The sequence below is a fragment of the Cydia pomonella genome, chromosome 23 (genome assembly GCF_033807575.1).
Source record: "Cydia pomonella isolate Wapato2018A chromosome 23, ilCydPomo1, whole genome shotgun sequence".
NCBI lineage: Eukaryota > Metazoa > Arthropoda > Insecta > Lepidoptera > Tortricidae > Cydia > Cydia pomonella.
The window spans coordinates 5,906,526-5,926,595 of record NC_084725.1 but is presented as its reverse complement, the minus strand read 5'-3'; the positions used below and the strand labels follow the sequence as shown (position 1 = coordinate 5,926,595).

The 20,070-nt window shown below is 37.6% G+C and overlaps 1 protein-coding gene across 1 annotated transcript in view; it reads right to left on the bottom strand.

The window, feature by feature from the left end:
* LOC133530663 (endothelin-converting enzyme homolog) overlaps nucleotides 1-20,070 on the bottom strand; it is an 85,412-nt gene that overhangs the window by 47,722 nt on the left and 17,620 nt on the right. The window contains exon 2 of the mRNA XM_061868675.1: nucleotides 11,125-11,235. Within this exon, the coding sequence (XP_061724659.1) occupies nucleotides 11,125-11,235 (111 nt within the window). The remainder of the gene's footprint in view (nucleotides 1-11,124; nucleotides 11,236-20,070) is intronic.

Here is a 20,070-nt window from a genome sequence, read left to right as displayed (position 1 = left end):
AAGGTAAATTTTTTATGAAATTCCATTTCAGGAGAAAACGGTTTCCTCTAACTAAATTTTAACAAATCACTTTGATTTTGATGTAGATTGCCTCACCATAATATATTCAAGGTTTAGCTTTAAAAAAAAATTGTACTCAAAATTTTGACAAAAAAGGAAAACCTATAAACCTAGTTTTTCATTGTGTCAATAACATACTAAAAAAACATGGAGAATGGAAAATATTTAGACGTGGAAAAACATTTTCTCTTTTTGTATGGACGAGTGATATCCTTTCCTCTATGCTTTAAAGTAGCATTATCTAGGCTTATCGCATATACATGTATACTCAACGAGGGGGGGAGGGGTTTAGGGTCGGCAACGAGCATGTAACTCCTCTGGAGGTGCAGGCGTACATAGGCTACGGAGACTGCTTACCAGGCGGGCCGTATGCTTGTTTGCCACCGACGTAGTATTAAAAAAACATGTATGTATTATCCTTATCTTGAAAATGACCATGGTCATTGGTCAAGTTAATAATTTGTTTCGTATAATGCTGTCATCAAGACCTTTGTCTGCCGTGTAATCGTTGTAATTAGAATCATTACATTGTAACTTCGTCATCTGGTCTTTTGTTATTTTGCAACGGTGATTATATTCATATTTGTGACGTTCCACGAGTAAAGGTGCCTGATGGCTGTCGGCGCTTACGCTGTTATTAATACGCTTCAATATTAATGCGTCGCTAAGCGACGTAAGGGTCAACCGCCGTAGGGTACCTTTACCCGTGGAACGTCACATTTCATTTCCTTTAAAGAAGAGAATTTTATACGCGAATAAAACAAGGTGTCAAGCTAATAGTTTTGCTGACTGTACATATCTACTTACAATTATGGTATAAGCCAAAGCTCCTTTGGAAGCTATCCGAGTCTAATATACCTACACGTAAAACCCATTGAAAACAATTCAAGTGATTCCGGGCTAGCGAATAGAGCTAGCGCTGCCATTAATACTCTAAGAATAAATTAACTTATATGAAAATATTTTAGTTCGTGTTTTTTACAAGTACATTACTATTTAAACTATAAACGAAATTTTCATATACAAAGGAAAAATGACGAAGGCCTCCAGTACTCAGGGTTGGAAATTTCGACCCATCCCACCGAGCCCAGGTAGCCGAGCGGTTCAGCCATCTGTCGCGTAAACGGAGGACGCTGGCTCATTTCCAGCCCTGGGTACTGCACGGAGGCCTTGGTCATTTTTTCCTTTGTATATGACATTTATTACGTTTATACTTTACTAAGTCTTTGGTAAAAAAAAACTCCTTTTTGTCATGTTGATAACCAAAAGTATCTACTTACGGTTCGATAACTGTTTGTGGAAAATCTTACTAATATATTAGTTAGATTTTCCGCGCTCCCATACCGTCTTGGTATGTACGTCCCACTGTATATCAGTAATTTAGGCCCTTGAGGCATTGTACCAAGTTATAGTAATAGTAATCATCTGTATATATCCATTATGTATATTGTCAATAAATCGTAATTTAGGTGCCAACTTTTTGTTATTAACGCGACTTCAAGTTTTTTTTATCATCCTCTAAAACATATTCGCACTCTACTGTGTTGTCACGTAGCTACGACCAAAACATATTCGCACTCTACTGTGTTATCACGTAGCTACGACCAAAACATATTCGCACTCTACTGTGTTGTCACGTAGCTACGACCAAAACATATTCGCACTCTACTGTGTTGTCACGTAGCTACGACCAAAACATATTCGCACTCTACTGTGTTGTCACGTAGCTACGACCAAAACATATTCGCACTCTACTGTGTTGTCACGTAGCTATGACCAAAACGCCACATCGAAAAGGCCTCCACAATTTTCCAGTCTTAGAGGACCGCCCAAGCACCCTCGATGGATCTCAACCACGGAAAATGCTGACATTACACTATCATGACCTTATTAATTGGATCCATAATTTATCAGATCAGATACTTAGCATCCATTTTTAATAGGCAATTTAGATTTTAGGTTTCCTTATTCGCCGTCGTATTATTAATTTATTATAAGTAGTACGTCGTGTTCAGCTTTCCGTATGTAACGGGTGTTTTAATTAAAAAAAGTTTATTTAATATGGAACCAAGCTAACTCTGCATGGCGTTTACAATGATAGAGTGTGGTCATGTCATCATTAATGCCAAATTTCTATGATAGCATGTCCTTTATAATGACATTATTTAAGACGGTGCAAATATAGTTTGGAAGGACACTTGTGTGTTTTAGGGTTCTGTACCCAAAGGGTCAAACGGGACCCTATTACTGAAACTCCGCTGTCCGTCCGTCCGTCTGTCACCAGGCTGTATCTCATGAACCGTGATAGTTATTTACACAATTCACTGTTGATACTATATTTAGTATCAACAGTGAATTGTGTAAATAACTATCACGGTAACTATGGAATACCATACAGTCATTATAACAGATTTTTACATCATTTGAGATTGATTTTTCGAGATTGAACGCTCTGAAAATCGTAAAAAAATATGTCTCCTAGCGTAAAAATCAAGACAGCGCGCGAGCAAGAAATTGTGCAAATTGTTACAAATATCTATCTGGGAGACCAACCTTTCCTCGAAAAACAGAGATAAGACCTAGCTAGATCGATGTTTCGCTCCCGAAAACCGAAAAATTCGTTTATAGTTTAAATTACATCAAGATCATTAAAGCCATTTCCGAGATCCCCGAAATATATAAATATACAAGAATTGTCCGTTTAAAGGTACGAGATTTTATTTGGTTCTGTGTTTTTGATTAGCAACTATTGTTGACTGAACAGATTTTTTACGACATCAATACCTAAATCGCAAACAGTATTAGGAATGGCATATTTTCTTTTTAATAGGCCATAAAAGTCATTTATACAAAGTTGTTGATGGCTTGGGAAGTTCCAACGACTCTCAGATAAACATCAAACGTCAGCGCAGTAATTTTGGAGCATCTTTGTATATATTTGATCTTAAAAAGTTTTCTGGGCCATACACCGGGTGCAGATTGGTAAAACAATTCCCTCCTGTCCCTAAGAGATAAGAACAGTGAAGTCATTAGTTTTATGGGTCATACGCATTACGTACGTACAATGTGTTTCGACTCTTATAATTATATTGTGGATTTTCAATGTACTACTCGGACGGAGCTTTACTCACGCGTATGGAGAAACGATAAACTGTCTATTAACACCAAAGTCCTTGTGTATCAGACCTGTGTTTTAATTGTCCTTCTATACGCATCGGAGACCCTTATGGCAACATATGCCAAAAAAGAGCGGAAACTAAATGCATATGCGTTGCCTCAGATCCATATTGGGAGTCACTTGGAGGGATCACATGAACAATCGAACTGTGCTATCTAAAACGCATTGTTCCTCTATAACAGCGATCCTAAAGCAAAGAAGGCTCACTTGGCTTGGCCACGTACATAGAAAGGACCCTACCAGACTCCCACGTCAAGTCATGTTGGGCCAAATCGCAAACGCCAGGAGGCCGGTTGGACGCCCTAAGCTTAGATTCAAGGACCGCTGCAAGAGAGACTTGATCTGCTTCGATATTCAACCTCACAATTGGAAATCTCAGGCTGAATTGAGGCCAGAGTTGCGTCGTGATCTCAAAGCGGTGTAGACAAACATGACAAGGACTGGTCAGAGAACCTTAGGCAGAAAAGACTCCGCGCTGCTAGACCTCCTCCCTTGGACTCTCGTCATGTTTGTGATTGCTGTGGCAGAAGATGCCGCTCTGGTATTGGACTCTTCAGTCATCGCAGACGTTGCAATCAACCTCCCCGCAACACCTGATTTTACCCGACGCTGCAACAACCATCTGCTATAGATGTGGTGGCCAATTAGACTCGGAGAATAAGAGATATATTATTTCATACAATCGTGGTTTAATAGAGATCTTTTCAGTCGAGTAACGTGTTTAGGCAATGAAGCTTGCAGAGTTGCCTAAGTATGGTACGAGATTGAAAAGCTTGATTATATCACTATTGTACACAATACTTTTTCTACGAGTCATCTAAAACTATTTTAACTTTTATTTTAACTATAAAACCTAAATAAGTAATGAAAATTGGTAAGTATCTCAGTAGATATAAATGTAGTACAAAACACATAAATGCGCGAAGCCACGTTTAATTTTTTTCTATGGGAGCGCGGCGGCACGTGATAGGTAATTTTTTTAATGAATGAAATTAAATGAAATGAATATTATAATTGAGCTGGGAGCCCATACATCATAAGTACGGAATTTTAATTTGGTAAACGAAACCTTAATTCAACCATTACAGTCGACGAGTAAGTATAAATATCTCACATAAATCTATACAAAAAAATACAAAAATACAAAAAAATAATCACATAAATCTATGGTTGGGAAGTCAATAAAATAAGAAAACTGTACCCCTAGTGTAAATTTATTCGATAGCGAAACGTGACGTACGCGTTTGCGGTAAGTCTCATTTTATATGGGATTTTGAGTTTCCAAAACGTCCCGATTGGCGCGCTGTTTCTAAATCCCATACAAAATGAGACTTAACGCAAACGCGGACGTCACGTTTCGCTATTTACACTAGGGTACAGGTACACAGGTATAGGTACTTATATTATACTTACAAACATAAACCATAAAATCTACACCCAATTACAGAATGGAAATATACCAACAATTGTCTCGTTATCCCTCTAAAGCGAAAACCAAACATTGCCTGCTAATGAAAAGGTTGCGAATCGGTCTGTCCGTAGCAGAATTGGTTTAGTAAATATATGACGTGAGTAAATATATGGTTATTATGGTTACGTGATCGGCATTTCTTTGGAGATATACAGGGTGACCGTGAAGCAGGAGCAGACTTCTTGCCGGTCCATATTGGGATACCCTCCTCCATTTAAGGGGGGATTTAATTTAAATCTTCTCGGGTCAGAGGTGTAGGGTTAGAGCCGGTGTAGCTTTATTTGACGTTCATAAGTGCATTGTATTATGCCTACTTGAATAATAAACTATCTTTATCTTTTCAAACTGATCATGATCTTCCTTGCGCTTTTTGCGATGGGCCATGGGATCTGCTTATTGGAAATGGCAACTAATCGCAAGAATTGGCGTAGACGCTAATTTTTATGTAAGCGACAGCCATCTGACCTTCCAACTCAGAAGAGGAACTAGGCCTTATAGGATTAGTACGGTTTCCTCATGATGTTTTCCTTGCCTGAAAAGCGACTGGTAAATATCAAATGATATATCGTAGGTACCTACAAAGTTTGCAGCGGTTTTGAACCTTCAACCGCCGGATTGAAAGTTTCAAGCTTTTGCCACTAGGCTACCAGCCCTCTAAGAAAACAGCTCGCTTGTGGTGCGCGTGCCGAGGCCGCTGGTTGGAACCATCGCGAAGGCGGATTTCTGGCCGAAGAACGTGGTGGCACTGTTGGCTATTTCGACGATTCGGCGGTTCCGTGAGAACAGGCGACGCCACAGAAAATTATTTTTATTTGGCTTTTAAGATTTTTATTATTGTACTTATACTTATTTATGCTAGTTTGTAAGGTATGTATCTAAGATTATTTAATTAAATATATCAAACTTTTCAGATGATCTTTCTGTAAATTTCTCCTTACCCTAGCCTAACCTAAATGGAACCGATCGCTGTGATCGGTTCCACACCGGGTTCAAATCCTGGTAAGGACATTTATTCGTGTGATGAGCATGGATATTTGTTCCTGAGCGATGGGTGTTTTCTATGTATTTAAGTATTTATAAGAGAGCTGAAAAAGAGGACAAAAGAGCTGGCAGCTTCCTCGCTCAACGAATAAGTGTTGCGATTCAGCGAGGAAATGCTGCCAGTATCTTTGGCACTATGCCCCAGGGGCCCTCTTTAGATATAGATTTTTAGTTTTTAATTAGTTTAAGTTTCTATTGTACTTTTATTCACATTTTATTATCGTTATTGCTAAATTGTGTTATCACAGTATTTATATTATATTTATCGTTAATTGTCCAAGTACCCTGGAAGAGATCGCTTTTTAGCGATAAGAGTGTTGTCTGGCTCTAAATTTAATCAATGGTTTATTTTTCTTGTATATTTTTACTGAGGTGTGCCAATAAAGAGTATTCTATCTATCTATCTATCTACCCTCAACACAAACCTTATTGAGCTTACTGTGGGACTTAGTCAATCTGTGTAATAATGTCCTATAATATTTTTTTTTTTTTTTTTTTTATTAACTGCGGAGAATGCCTGATATGAAGAGGGGGCATAATTTTAAAGTCTAGTGGCTAGGACAAGTGGGGTATCATTTGAAAGAGTTGTACATTCCAATATATATTGAAAAAAAAATGATTTATGAAGGAATATATGTAAATAAAATACAGTACTTTGGACGGGAGCTAGTTTATCTACAGAAGTTGACATAACAATAACCATGTTCCTATCGTAACACAACATAAAAGTTTCTAATAAAAGATTTTCCGAAGGCCTTAGGTTTATTTATTTTATCTACACAAGCAGTTTAGTATGCCTACTTGACGTTTGTTCAATATTACTATTACTTTTTGGCAAACTGCCACATTTCTTGTGTGCGAATAGGCACTGAACGGTTCATATAAAGGAAAATCTAGGTCGTTCAGTCTAGTTCCCATAGATAAAAAAAGTAGTAGCGTTGTCTTGGCAGAAAAACAAAATTAAGCAATTTTTTAGCCGATTTTTTAGGTCCGGGCTTACTTTTTCTTCTCAAAGCCTTTAGGGTAAGTTAGGTACAGTCAGCATCAATGCCGCTACCATGAAGCTGCCCATAAATAATGTTATTCTTGGTACAATGGTCATAAGGTGTATTTGCACTTCATCAAATATACATTGCCATAATCATTAAATACTCTATAGCATATTATTTGTTCTAACAAGTGACATCACATAATTATTTGCGTGGCATAAATGCTTTAGGTTAGGTTAGAACTGCGATTACGGAGCAAAAGATGTTTAGGTAAGGCCTCCGCAGAGTCAAAAACCTTGAAAAAAGTAGGTTAGGATAGGTTAGAATTGCTACCTCCCTAGAATAAAACAGTTAGCAATAACCGGCCAAGAGCATGTCGGGCCACGCTCAGTGTAGGGTTCCGTAGTTACTCTTCCGTCACAATAAGCTAAACTGGACCTTAAAGTATAGTAAATTGTTAACCAAGGGATGAAACGGTACCTTTCACCTGAGTTAAACAAATAGGCAAATTTGCATAATCAGTACCTAATTAAAATAAGTCTTTTTACTATGAAGGGAAAACTTTTTGCGATAACTCAAAAACAGATAAACTGATCATGTCCGCTATAGTTTTCATTTAATATCTTTCTTAAGCTCTACTTTCACGATTTTTTTCATATTTTTTAGACCTATGGTTCAAAAGTTAGAGGGGGGGGACACATTTTTTATTTCTTTCGGAGTGATTATCTCCGAATATATTCACTTTATCAAAAAATGTTTCATGAAAACCCCTATTAGTTTTGAAAGACCTTTCCAACGATACCCCACACTCTAGGGTTGAAGCGAAAAAAAAATTTCACCCCCACTTTACGTGTAGGGGAAATACCCTAAAAAAAAAAATTTTTAGATTATATTGTACGACTTTGTCGGTTTTATTGATTTATATATCCATGCCAAATTTCAGCTTTCTAGCACTAACGACCACGGAGCAAAGCCTCGGACAGACAGACAGACAGACGGACATGGCGAAACTATAAGGGTTCCGTTTTATGCCATTTGGCTACGGAACCCTAAAAAGTAAAACAGCAAAAAACACATAACGGAAAAGTATGAAAGATGTTATACAATATATATTAATATATATTTGTAAAAAAAATGTACAAATTATTACGTATTCAGAATATAATGTGACAAAATCTATATACTACTTAAAACTTATATTATAATCGGCATTATATCAATAACAGTTTAGATGAAATCAAAATAGAACAAAATAAACGTATAATAAACATTACATTATAACACATAATGATATATCAAATAGCATTATCATAAATGTATGATAGTTTTTTAATAATTATATTAAGCTTTACACACCCATGTAGGCCATGTACTTATACATACTAAACTATACATATACTTTAATTAATTGAAGCCCCTACAATACACCCGTTAGCCACATGAATGCGTTTCACAACATTGCTTGTCAACAATGTCCAGGCGCTATTTGCTCTTTCAATAATTAAAAGTCATATAACGGTGCCCTACATTGCTTTAAAGTCAAGTTTCATCAAAATGTGTGTTTCACCACTTATTTTCAGTTCTTATTAGGTACATCGCAGCGCTTTGACGCGGCCGTATCCGACAACCGGTTTCCTGGTGTGTAGCGAAAATGCTTCGTAGAGGCGAAACGACAATGTGTCGTGATTAGCGCTGGATGGTTTAACTACTAAACTAGGCTGCTAAGTTTTTGTTGAGAGAACACCAGTATGAGGTTATATCATAAGCCCTAAAAAGGAGTGAACATGTTTTTGAAGGATTGACAATGTGCATGATGTTACAAACAGCTAGTTAATAAGTTGGCTGCAAACAATCTGTTAAATAGACGATTTGCCATGTCGATTTGCTTTTGCTACTGACCTAAAACAAAAGATTTTATCAAAGGCTCTTTATTCTGTACATATATTGTATGATTTTAGCTGTATTTTCTACTGAGGTGTGCAATAAAGCAAATTCTATTATCTAGCCACGGTTAAAAACTGGATATTGCTGAATTTGCTTCTATATGACTCAATTTTGCACGAACTTTTCTCAGCAATAAATCAGGTAATCTAGGGTTTAGGCAATTCGCCAATTTTTGCGATTGCTATCTCTGCCAAGGGTGTAACTAACCGATGCTAGTCACGCTATCCGCTACTACTCCTACACTTACAAGCTAAACGTTTTTATAATTTACTGGGTACCATAAAACCACCTTACAATGGCCCAATACTACAAAAGTTCAATGCGTAATTACCAAGACCAATATTACTTACGGTTATGTCTGTGTTTATTCATCCATTAATGAAAATATTTTGCCTTAGAACTGCGGCATTCCATCACTAGTTAGTCTAGTTTTTTTTTTATACCACGTCGGTGGCAAACAAGCATACGGCCCGCCAGATGATAAGCAGTCACCGTAGCCTATGGACGCCTGCAACTCCAGAGGTGTTACATGCGCGTTGCCGACCCTTTAAAAACCTGTACACTCCTTTTTTGAAGAACCCCATACCCATATACATATAGTATACCCTCGGGAAAACCTCGGCAGGGAGCTCATTCCACAACCGGAGCGTCCGCGGGAGGAAATTCCTCTTAAACCGCACAGTGCGCGACCATTTAGGCTCTAGGGTATGAGGATAAACACCCTGCCGACGGCGAGCGGTGCGCTGATAGAAAGTGGCCGTTGGCATCATGTCAAACAATTTTCAGAGCACAGCCCTAAACAAAAATATTTAAGTTCGTTTTGGACTTTAGACCATTACATAGTTGGGAGATTTTGGACTATAAGTATGTGGTGGTACTCATCATCATTATCATTGACCTTTGAGTCTATTACAGACTATTTAAACACTGTCAGGTAGAGCTGCAGCGTTTTTCATGGCTGTGTAGGGCAAAACGGGAGTGGCAAACACGACCACAAGCCAGGCAGGTGTAGTGTGTCCGTGGCGAACAAAAGTCGCGCTGATGACGCTTGGCTCGCTTACTTGCGAGTGCCTTAAACCACGCCTCATCATGGATTTTACGTCCGTCGAACACCAGTTTGCGCCAGTTATCTCTGTCCTCGGCAAGCTCCTCCCATTTATGAACAGGGATGTTTAAGGCGTGCATGTCTCGCCTGGTGCAGGCCTTATGCCGTAACATATTATAGGCCTTCCGACGGTTCTCTTGGCATCAGCTATGACGCCACGCCATAATGATGGTACTTAAGCTTTCGTAATAAAACCTCCAGTTGAATGTGTAGCCTAAGCCACCCGTACATAAAAACAAATCGATTCGCATCTAACTCACCAAAATCGACGTAATATTTATGACGCAAGTAACGCAACAGTGGAACACATGACACAATAACCTGGCTTCATCACATAATATCCACGAGTATCAGGTAGTAGAAAGGATTGTGGCGTCTCCTCTGTCTGTCAACGTTTCGTGCCACAAGAGTTCAACAGATGGTGTCAGTACAGCCACTCCTATATGTTCTGAATGTCGGCTGCAATATATATACTCCTAACCTACTCGCATCGGACTACCGTTCCCAAGGACAACACCCGCTTGGAGAGAGTAGGTACTGTCTACTGAATACGCCTCTCAACTGAATACAGGATAAAGGGTGTTGAAAATGGTCAGATTGAAGCTCAATAAAGGAATATTTTAAAGTAGTTTACTGCCCGTCTTGAAGCAGAAGAACCACCAGTATTAATCACTAATGTGCCTCATCTCTGACATCACTCTAAAAATCCTGACATTTCCAGTCTAAAAGCGCTTAAATCCTTTATTCCAAAACCTTTAGTTGGCAACCCTTTACATAGCCACTAGCCCCTTAACTCACCGCCATATGCTGTAACTACAGCCTACCTTCCTACCACACACCACACAGTGTACCTTCTCGTTCTTCTGGTCAACTCCGAACTTTTAGCTAGCTCCTAGTGATTAATTGAGGTTTCTAAAAATCTCCTGACATTCGCTAAGTCCCCCGCAATCCTGAGTATCCAGACATAGGACGAAAAATCCTGACAAGTCAGAGGAAATCCTAACGTATGGCAACCCTAATCGGAACCCTGTCTTGACAAATGCAAGACAGCTATTATCCGGAAAGCGTAATCCTAGAAGAGGCAAGTCTGTCAGCAACAAAGATAAAGATCGTTATTCTTCAATTTAGGCACATTACAATGCGCCTATGAATGTCAAAAAGGAAAACAACGATCGATGCTAACCATTGCTGGACCCAATGTACATTTTTCTGGTTGTGTGTATGTTTATAATTTTGTGTCGTTTTTGTATTGTTACTCTTTTTTTTCATCTTCTTGTCCGATGTATGCTTGCCATACGGATTAAACGACTTTATTTCATCTTTCTTTCTTTCTTACCATATGATACCGGATATGGGTGCCGCCTGAACGGACGCCCTCGTTCAGCTGGATGGAGCTGACGCTGCCGGCGTCATCGTCCATGAACCCCGTCTTCTTGTAGCGTGCCATCTGTGGACAAAGCATGGTTGGGTTAGCGGGTTATATACGCATACTAGCAAAAGTGCCTTCTAAAGTGCGCGTAAACCCTCAGAAATAAAAGGCTAAATGGCTGCCTGCTATACAACGAGTAGTCAATTAATTATTTTGTATTAATACGAGCAGATTTTCAACTCGATGACTGACACCTATTTTGCGTTGATAGGCTAGTCTTGTCAGCCTATCAAACCTTTGATGTTGAGTAGGACTTCGGGGAGATCTATCGGATATCCGACATGTAAGAACGAATAATATTTCAAACAAAATTAAATGATTATTCCGCGGGCAAAAACAAGTGGCGATGTGTCTAAATGAATGACGATTAGCCATGACATTGAATTCTAAGGGACGGGTGGAGTCGTTACGCAAGCAAATATACATGTAAGGATATTTAAGTTCTGAGCGATGTGAAATTAAAATATTCGAAAATAGGTTACTGCAATGATTCTAGAGGACTCCTAATTCTTCATTCTCTTCTTCTTCCTCGCGTTGTCCCGGCATTTTGCCACGGCTCATGGGAGCCTGGGGTCCGCTTGACAACTAATCCCAAGATTTGGCGTAGGCACTAATTTTTACGAAAGCGACTGCCATCTGCCCTTCCAACCCAGAGAGTAAAGTAGGCCTTGTTGGGATTAGTCCGGTTTCCTCACGATGTTTTCCTTCATCGAAAAGCGGCTGGTAAATATCAAATGATATTTCGTACATAAGTTCTGAAAAACTCATTGGTACGAGCCGGGGTTTGAACCCGCGACCTCTGGATTGCAAGTCGCACGCTCTTACCGCTAGGCCACCAGCGCTTCCTAATTCTTCATTATACTGTGTCAATAAGTTTCAAGTACATAAACCTCCTAAAGACACATAAGGCGGAGCAACTAACAAAATATAGGTCTTTGTTATTACTAATATTCTTTCAAGTCAGGTGTGTTTAATACGGTCGCTGAGTCCGAAATAAATTTGCCTCGGTCAGATGTCGGTACGAAATATGAATAAATTCTTCGTCTACCCAGTGATTCATTAAAGTCTTGTCTTGAAATATGTCCATAAATATGTCTGTCAGCATACTGTTGGTCGTGTCCATGTCAAAGGCGGACTTAAATGAGGATTTCATCGAAACTTGATACATACCAAAGTACAGCCAGCTACAAAATCGAATGAACACATTATGAATGAAATTGATCAGTGATTATAAGTACAAAAAAGAGTAGTAAACTTTTTTTTGTACAAAAACACACAAGAAAGGTAACTTACGGGCAAAAAGTACGGATAAGTACGGGAGTAAAGTACGGATGTCTACCCTTAAATCGACCGGGATATAAACCGTGATTAACTTTTATATTGTTTTTATAGAGCTCCCGATATTTCGACGCAGTTACATGCATCTTGTTCACGGGTAACTGGAGATAGCGGGTGTCAAAGTTGTGTAGACCGCGCTCGGTCTACCCTCATTCGTGCGCGTCGGCTGCGTTCGCTTTCAACGTTACCACTGGTCGCGTCCACACTTGTTAGTCTATTTAGGCACACCACACTCACAGTGTCACTACGCGTATTTGATTCGAAATATCGGGAGCTCAATAAAATCAATATAAAAGGTAATCACGGTTTATATCCCGGTCGATTTAAGTGTAGTGAAACTAACCGTGAATCATTCATAACTGTTACGGACGTCTACCGTCTCCAATTCTCCCTCAATTGCTCAAAAATTAACTGGACGAGATCCCTTAAAGAGATAAGTTCGCTTTAGCACTAATAACGATTGTTTTGTTTTCATTTTTGTACAATACTTATAAATTGTTTTACTACTACTATTGCTTACAAGGAAAACCTGAGTACAAAGGCAAACTTCTCACTTTGAGGGTAGTTATATTATATCAGTCATATCTGTTCTCTGTAAACAGATTGATTTTCGCTACTACGCACAACAAAATCGGCAAAATATTTACAAAACACACAACGTTTTAGGGCAGAGTGGGACATGATATCCCCATTTGCCATGACATAGCGTATGTTTAATGTGTTTCGTTGTAACACGATATGGCGACTCATGGACTCCCAGAATAGGGTCAATTATTAATTGTGTGTAGGTACAAAGAGGCACTTCATAAATGCGGGTTTTTAGTGCCAAAGGGATATTTTATCTATCATGGTATTAATATTTATGGAAAATAAACAGTTGCCCGTTAATTTGTCTTTAGTATTTTAATGAATTAGGTAATAATAAAGTTTACCTGTTTGGTATTCTAATGAAATACTTAACAACTTTGTTATTCACAATGTAATAAGTTTTAAACAAAAATTTCATTTTTAACTACAGGCTTTTATCGTTGATTGTAGGTACTTTTCTTACCACAGGTCTCTAATTCTCATCGAGACAGTTCCAAAAATACCAAACACGATTTGGTTGCATTGTTTAGCATTTTCTTCATACATTTTCACAATGAAAACAAAATGTTTTGTAATCTTCAATTTGAGCTCTTTCAAATGATATCCAACTTGGCCTTAGTAGGTAATTACTAGTTAACTACGTAGGTACTAAATAACTTTGGAATTTTGCCCTCTCTTCATATTGGGCATTTACCATAAAAAAAAAAACATACCATACTTAGTTAATAATAATAAAAAAACTATTTCAATGTGTCTGGGTTATAGCGTTGTTTAAGACTATTCCAAATTTCAAATCAACAGCTTAATTAGTTTTCGAGATATTTACCAATGTGACAGACAGACGGACGGACGGAGAGAGTCGCACCATAAGGGTTCCTTTTGTGCCTTTTTGGTACGGAACCCTAAAAAGTACAGTAGGGAATAAACATTCTTTCGAAAACATATCTTAAATTAAAAGTTATACATAACATTCACAGGGAGATACAAGATTTAAGATCATGCACACGCAAAAATGAATCGATAACTTCTGTTCTCGAAAAGCTATTTTCTGTTTGAGAAAATATCCGCGCTCTCGACTTAATTTGTGTTGTATCAAATTGGTGAGCTTTTTTGTTTTGCCAATGTTATTAACTTTAACTAGAAGACAAATTAGAATCTAAATACGTGTATGACACATCAGTGACATGTACAGTTAACGAATTTGATTCCTAGGCCACTATAGAACCATGCCATAATGACTTCTACGACAGTGCTTATTGAGTGATGCGTGTCAAGTATCTAGTAGTTAAAGCGACAGGGTTCTAGAGTGGCCTAGGATTCAAATTGGTTGACTGTACTTACAGTACGTACAGTGAGAAACAATTAAATAAAATAAATATTATAGGACATTCTTACACATATTGACTAAATCCCACAGTAAGCTCAATAAGGCTTGAGTTGTGGGTACTCAGACAACAATATATATAAATACCTAAATGGATAGAAAACACCCATGTACTCAGGAACAAATATCCGTGCTCATCACACAAATAAATGCCCTTACCAGGATTTGACCCCGGGAATATCGGCTTCATAGGCAGGGTCATTAGTGTCATTACGCACTAGGCCAGACTGGCGTCAAGAATGAATTAAGTAATTCCCAAGATGACTCAACAAACGATCGCTTTGAGCTTCGCTCTGTTTACAGCTTAAGATGGGTGAGATCATGATTCTGAAGCGTAATCAACAATAAATGGGCTTCTTTACGACATGTTCTATCGTGTACAGAAATAACTGACAATTCGTGAACCTTAGTGCATCGTATTAGGGTCTATTTATGGTATGTTCAGTATGATGCTGTTAGAAGAAAACAAAAAGAACGTTATTTATAACAACTACTGGAATTATGGATCCTTAGACTACGCATTATGAAGCGTTTGCGAATACTCGCGGCCTCCACAAATATGCTGCGTATACGTAATTACGTATGATACGCAGAGGGTTCCGACCCTGGGGAAAAAAGCTATTTTTCACCACACCAACTGGTAAAGGGCCTCTCGATTGTTCAAAAACTAATGACAAAGTTGCATTTTATACACATGTGTTTAAAAGTAAGCAAATGCAAATTTTGAGTTCTTTCCTTTTTTTTTTTTATACTACGTCGGTGGCAAACAAGCATACGGCCTGCCTGATGGTAAGCAGTCTCCGTAGCCTATGTACACCTGCAACTCCAGAGGAGTTACATGCGCGTTGCCGACCCTAACCCCACCCCCCTCGTTGAGCTCTGGCAACCTTACTCACCGGCAGGAACACAACACTATGTTATCTTATGTTAGCAGGTAGAATTGACTTATAAATAATGATTTTGAATGATAATTTTTTTTAACAATTTATTTTGGGATTGATTTGGTTTGATTTTTTTGTTATTTCATAGTATTTTCTTCGCGTTGGTGCGTGGTGAATTTATTTTCACTCGGAGGCTGACCCTCGCAACGCTCTAGGAAACAATATTTAAAATGTTAGGAATCACTGATATATACGCTATTTTACTTATAAACGTAAGTGTCAGTGTTTGCATTAACTTCTTTGATAATAATAATTCAGCCTATATACGTCCCACTGCTGGGCACAGGCCTCCTCTCATGTGCAAGAGGGCTCGGGCTATAGTCCCCACGCTAGCCCAATGCAGATTGGGGACTTCACATACACCTTTGAATTTCTTCGCAGATGTATGCAGATTTCCTCACGATGTTTTCCTTCACCGAAAAGCTAGTGGTAAATATTAAATGATATTTCGTACATAAATTCCGAAAAACTCATTGGTACGAGCCTGGGTTTGAACCCGCGACCTCCGGATTGAAAGTCGGACGTCATATCCACTCGGCCACCACCACTTCTTCTTCTTCTTTGAACTTAATTATTTTTAATGAAATTAAAAATGTAAATATTCACCGCGAGCGAGATTTCGACTCGCGATTTTCTAAGAACCGGCCATGTCACTATTACTGACTGAGCTACCGAACACCAATCGAGTTACCTATTTTTAAATACCAGGAATAAATATATAAAAAAAAAAAAAAACTTACGCTATTTGCTAACAAAGACCATTTTATGCCAAAAATGCCTTGTATCATTTTGTGAAAGAGCGGATACTCTTCAAACCGCTGCGCTGAATCAATTTTTATCAAAAATAGCTAAGAGCCATCGTAAGAAAACTCGCTTTTACGTAAAAAAAACCGCATCGAAATCGGTCCATCCGTTTGAGAGCTACGATGCCACAGACAGACAGAGAGACATTGGTGTCAAACCTACGACACCCCTCTTTTTACGTCGGGGGTTAAATATAGTAAAATAAATAATTAGTATAGCACATTTTTACACGAATTAACTAAGTCGCATGGTAAGCCCAAGAGGGCTTGTGTTGTGGGTACTCAAACAACGGTATATAATATATAAAAACAACCATGACTCAGGAACAAATATCTGTGCTCATCACACAAATAAATTCCCTTACCTGTATTCGTACCCAGTACCATCGGCTTCATAGGCAGGTTCACTACCCACTAGGCCAGACCGGTCGCAATAAGAATAAGTATGAAAAATATATAAATAAATTATTTATTTATTTTATAAGTATGAAAGTTTACCTCATCCTTTTCACTCATGGTCATGATGATAACGTTTTGCTTTTTCGAAAAAAGAAACTATTACTTATATAAACGCGCACAATTCCACTTCACACCGTACAAGAAACTTCACATTTTACATTTTTTAAACTTTTTTTAACAAATTAACACGTAATGAAAGAACTGTATCTACATTCATATGTCCATTAAATTGAGATGAAAACTAAAGTAATATCATTATGAACACGCATCGCTATCTTTGAGCCGGAAATAAAGCACGTCACTGTGTACGACACCCAAAAAAAATCATCAAACATCGCGAAATTTTTTTTTGCGCAAAAAATGTTTTTGTTTTTGTAGATATACATTTTGGGTTTTAGAAAGTTTAATATAAAACTAAACTACTTAACTCGGGCAGTATGAAGGTTAAACTATTTTAACTATAGCTAATCTAGCGGCCCTATTCGAGGAATGATTAAAACACGTGTAAGATCTTGGAAAAATCTTTAAAAGATCGATAGCTAAACGACAAAATTGACGTTTATTTCAATTCCGCTGTGATCCCAAAAAGATCTATCTACGATATTTATATAGTCAAAGTGACATTGAGTGCCCTCTGTCAATTATACGAAATACAAACGATATCTAAATGAGAACTTATCTAAACCAGAACTTATCGTTATCGTATTTCATTCTTCGAATCGGGCCGTAAGTCTTTGTCCAAATGTACGCTGTACGCCTGTCGTAATGACGACAGAAATGAAATCCCATACGCTACGCCACCACTGCGACGCTTCGTGTGCGACGCTTTTGTTCGAAATGAAATGGCAATTGCATACTATTTTAACGTATCTCGCATGTTAGTTTGTATCGAACGATACGGAAATAGACCCCCGACTCTAGTTTGTCTCTGAATTAAAAAAAACTGCGAATGCGTGACATGCGTGAAAAAAGTTTTCATTTACCGCCATTTGACGTACAGTTTATCTTTTAATTAGTTTTAAATACGAGTATAAAATGAATATGTTTTGTTGTTTTTAAAGTAACTTTAGCAAAAGTTTCGTGTAAAATGAGCTATAAAAATATTTCGGTGACGCCACCACATATCCGCGAGTTCCGCCAAGAAAGCAACGATGGCCCAACGTTGGCTGTAATTTGGGTTAGTGAATATATCATAGTTAAAACACTCGTGTATTTTAATGCCTTTTATTATGTAGCAGTCACATAAACTACTATTATATTGTGAATAACTATTACGGTATCTGAAAAAATAATCTTTTTTAGTCTTCAGAAAGAGGATCACATATTGAAAAATACGCCACAAACATAATTGCCTAGTCTTTGAAGCAAGTGTCAAAGAAAAGCTTATCCCAGATATTTTTACGCGTTTCCATTATGTTATAATTAAGATAAATTCAAGAATTTACTTTAATACCTACTTATCCAGTTTGTTTAGCTAACTTGTACATCTTGGTTTTCACTTTTTTGGACACCATACTCAATGAAAACCATACCTACGTTCAGTCAAATGTTGAATGAAGACATTTCTATCTCTTTGCCTGTTATTCATTTTCCGAATAACATTTGATTAGCAAATACGCGTAATTTTTCAAGCCAGCAAACGAGAGAGATAACTTGTCAGCTGTCACTCTCAACTTTTACAAGCCTCAATAATTTAACTACTATAAGGTCGTAAGTCTTAATTAATTTAATTAATATACAACTTTTCAATGACTATGAATTACCTACGTATCTTTGTTTCGTGTATATTATATAAATATGTTACTTTTTATCGGTAATTGTAAATAATATATTATTCAAATATTCTACTTTGTTAACATTATGTTACTATGATAAGATTGAAATTTGAAACCTATGATAGAATTATTTTTAGAACTGAGAAACTAGATAAGTATCAAGAAAACTATAGTATTTAATACAATCGTGATATAATAGAGAGCTTTTCAGCCGAGTATCGAGAAGTAAGGTACGAGATTGAAAAGCTTGATTATATCACTATTGTATACAATACTTTTTCTACGAGTCATCTAAAAGAATGCTATTTTTTCCTATAACACCTAATAGCACAATCGGATTAAGACCAACCTCGAAATCTCTAGAACAGGCATGAAATTTGGTATGTATATATATTATTCATGCCCACATGATTTGACATTTGGGGACCTCGAGGAATCGCAGCCATCTTGGAAAATGTGTACCATCCAGGAGAAATTCGCGTTTTCCTCTAAATCTACATTCTTTATGAAAATATAGTGTAAGGCAACATAAAAGCTTGTTAAATTCTACACGAAAAAGTCCTGGATATCTTGGCGGAAAAAATACGCCTTGTTATAGAAAATACTTGCTGAATCTAAGCTTAACGCTTATACACTTCCAGGGGACATTCTCTTAATAGGAAACTCGGAGGAATATGAATTCCACTTTTAACTGTACATTTGTACGTGATCTACCACAATATTAACATTTTACTCGACTGCGACTTAACCAGAAAGTAGGGTTATGGGTTTAAGTACTGATGATTCAGTACACCTTGTAGCTTAGGATACTGGACGGATTTTTTTAAATGACATATAGGTAGATTCCTCTTACCTTTCACAACTTGTTTACACTTACTTTTTCCTGTGCAGCTTAGATTCAGCAAAGTATTTTCTATAACAAGGTGTATTTTTTCCGCCAAGATATCCAGGGCATTTTGTATAGAATTTAATAAGCTTTAATGTTGCCTTACACTATATTTTCATAAAAAATATAGATTTAGAGTAAAACGCGTATTTCTCCTAGATGGTACACATTTTCCAAGATGGCTGCGATTCCTCGAGGTCCCCAAATGTCAAATGGTGTAGGCATGAAAAAGGGGACTTTAATTTATATACATACCAAATTTCATGACTGTTCCAGAGATTTCGAGGTTGGTCCTAATCCAATTGTGCTATAAATAATTAATGAAAATTGGTAAGTATCTCTGTAGACATATGTAAACGCGCGACACTCGCCCCGCGCCCGTTTAGTCTTTTCTATGGGAGCGCGGCGGCACGTGATTAGTCAATTTTCTTTTATAGTTGACTACAGCGTATCGAAATGAATCTTACAGTTGAGTGGGAGCCCATACATGAAAAGTATGCAATTATAGTTTGTTATACGAAATCTTAATTCAACCATTACAGTCGACAAGTAGAAAAAGGGTTTTTTTGCTCCACTGGTTTTACTATAATTTTTTTTTTGGCATTGTCAACTTGTCTGATATGTCTTGATTTAGTCAATGTTAAAGTAATGATTCTATGGCCCTTTTGTCGAGATTATT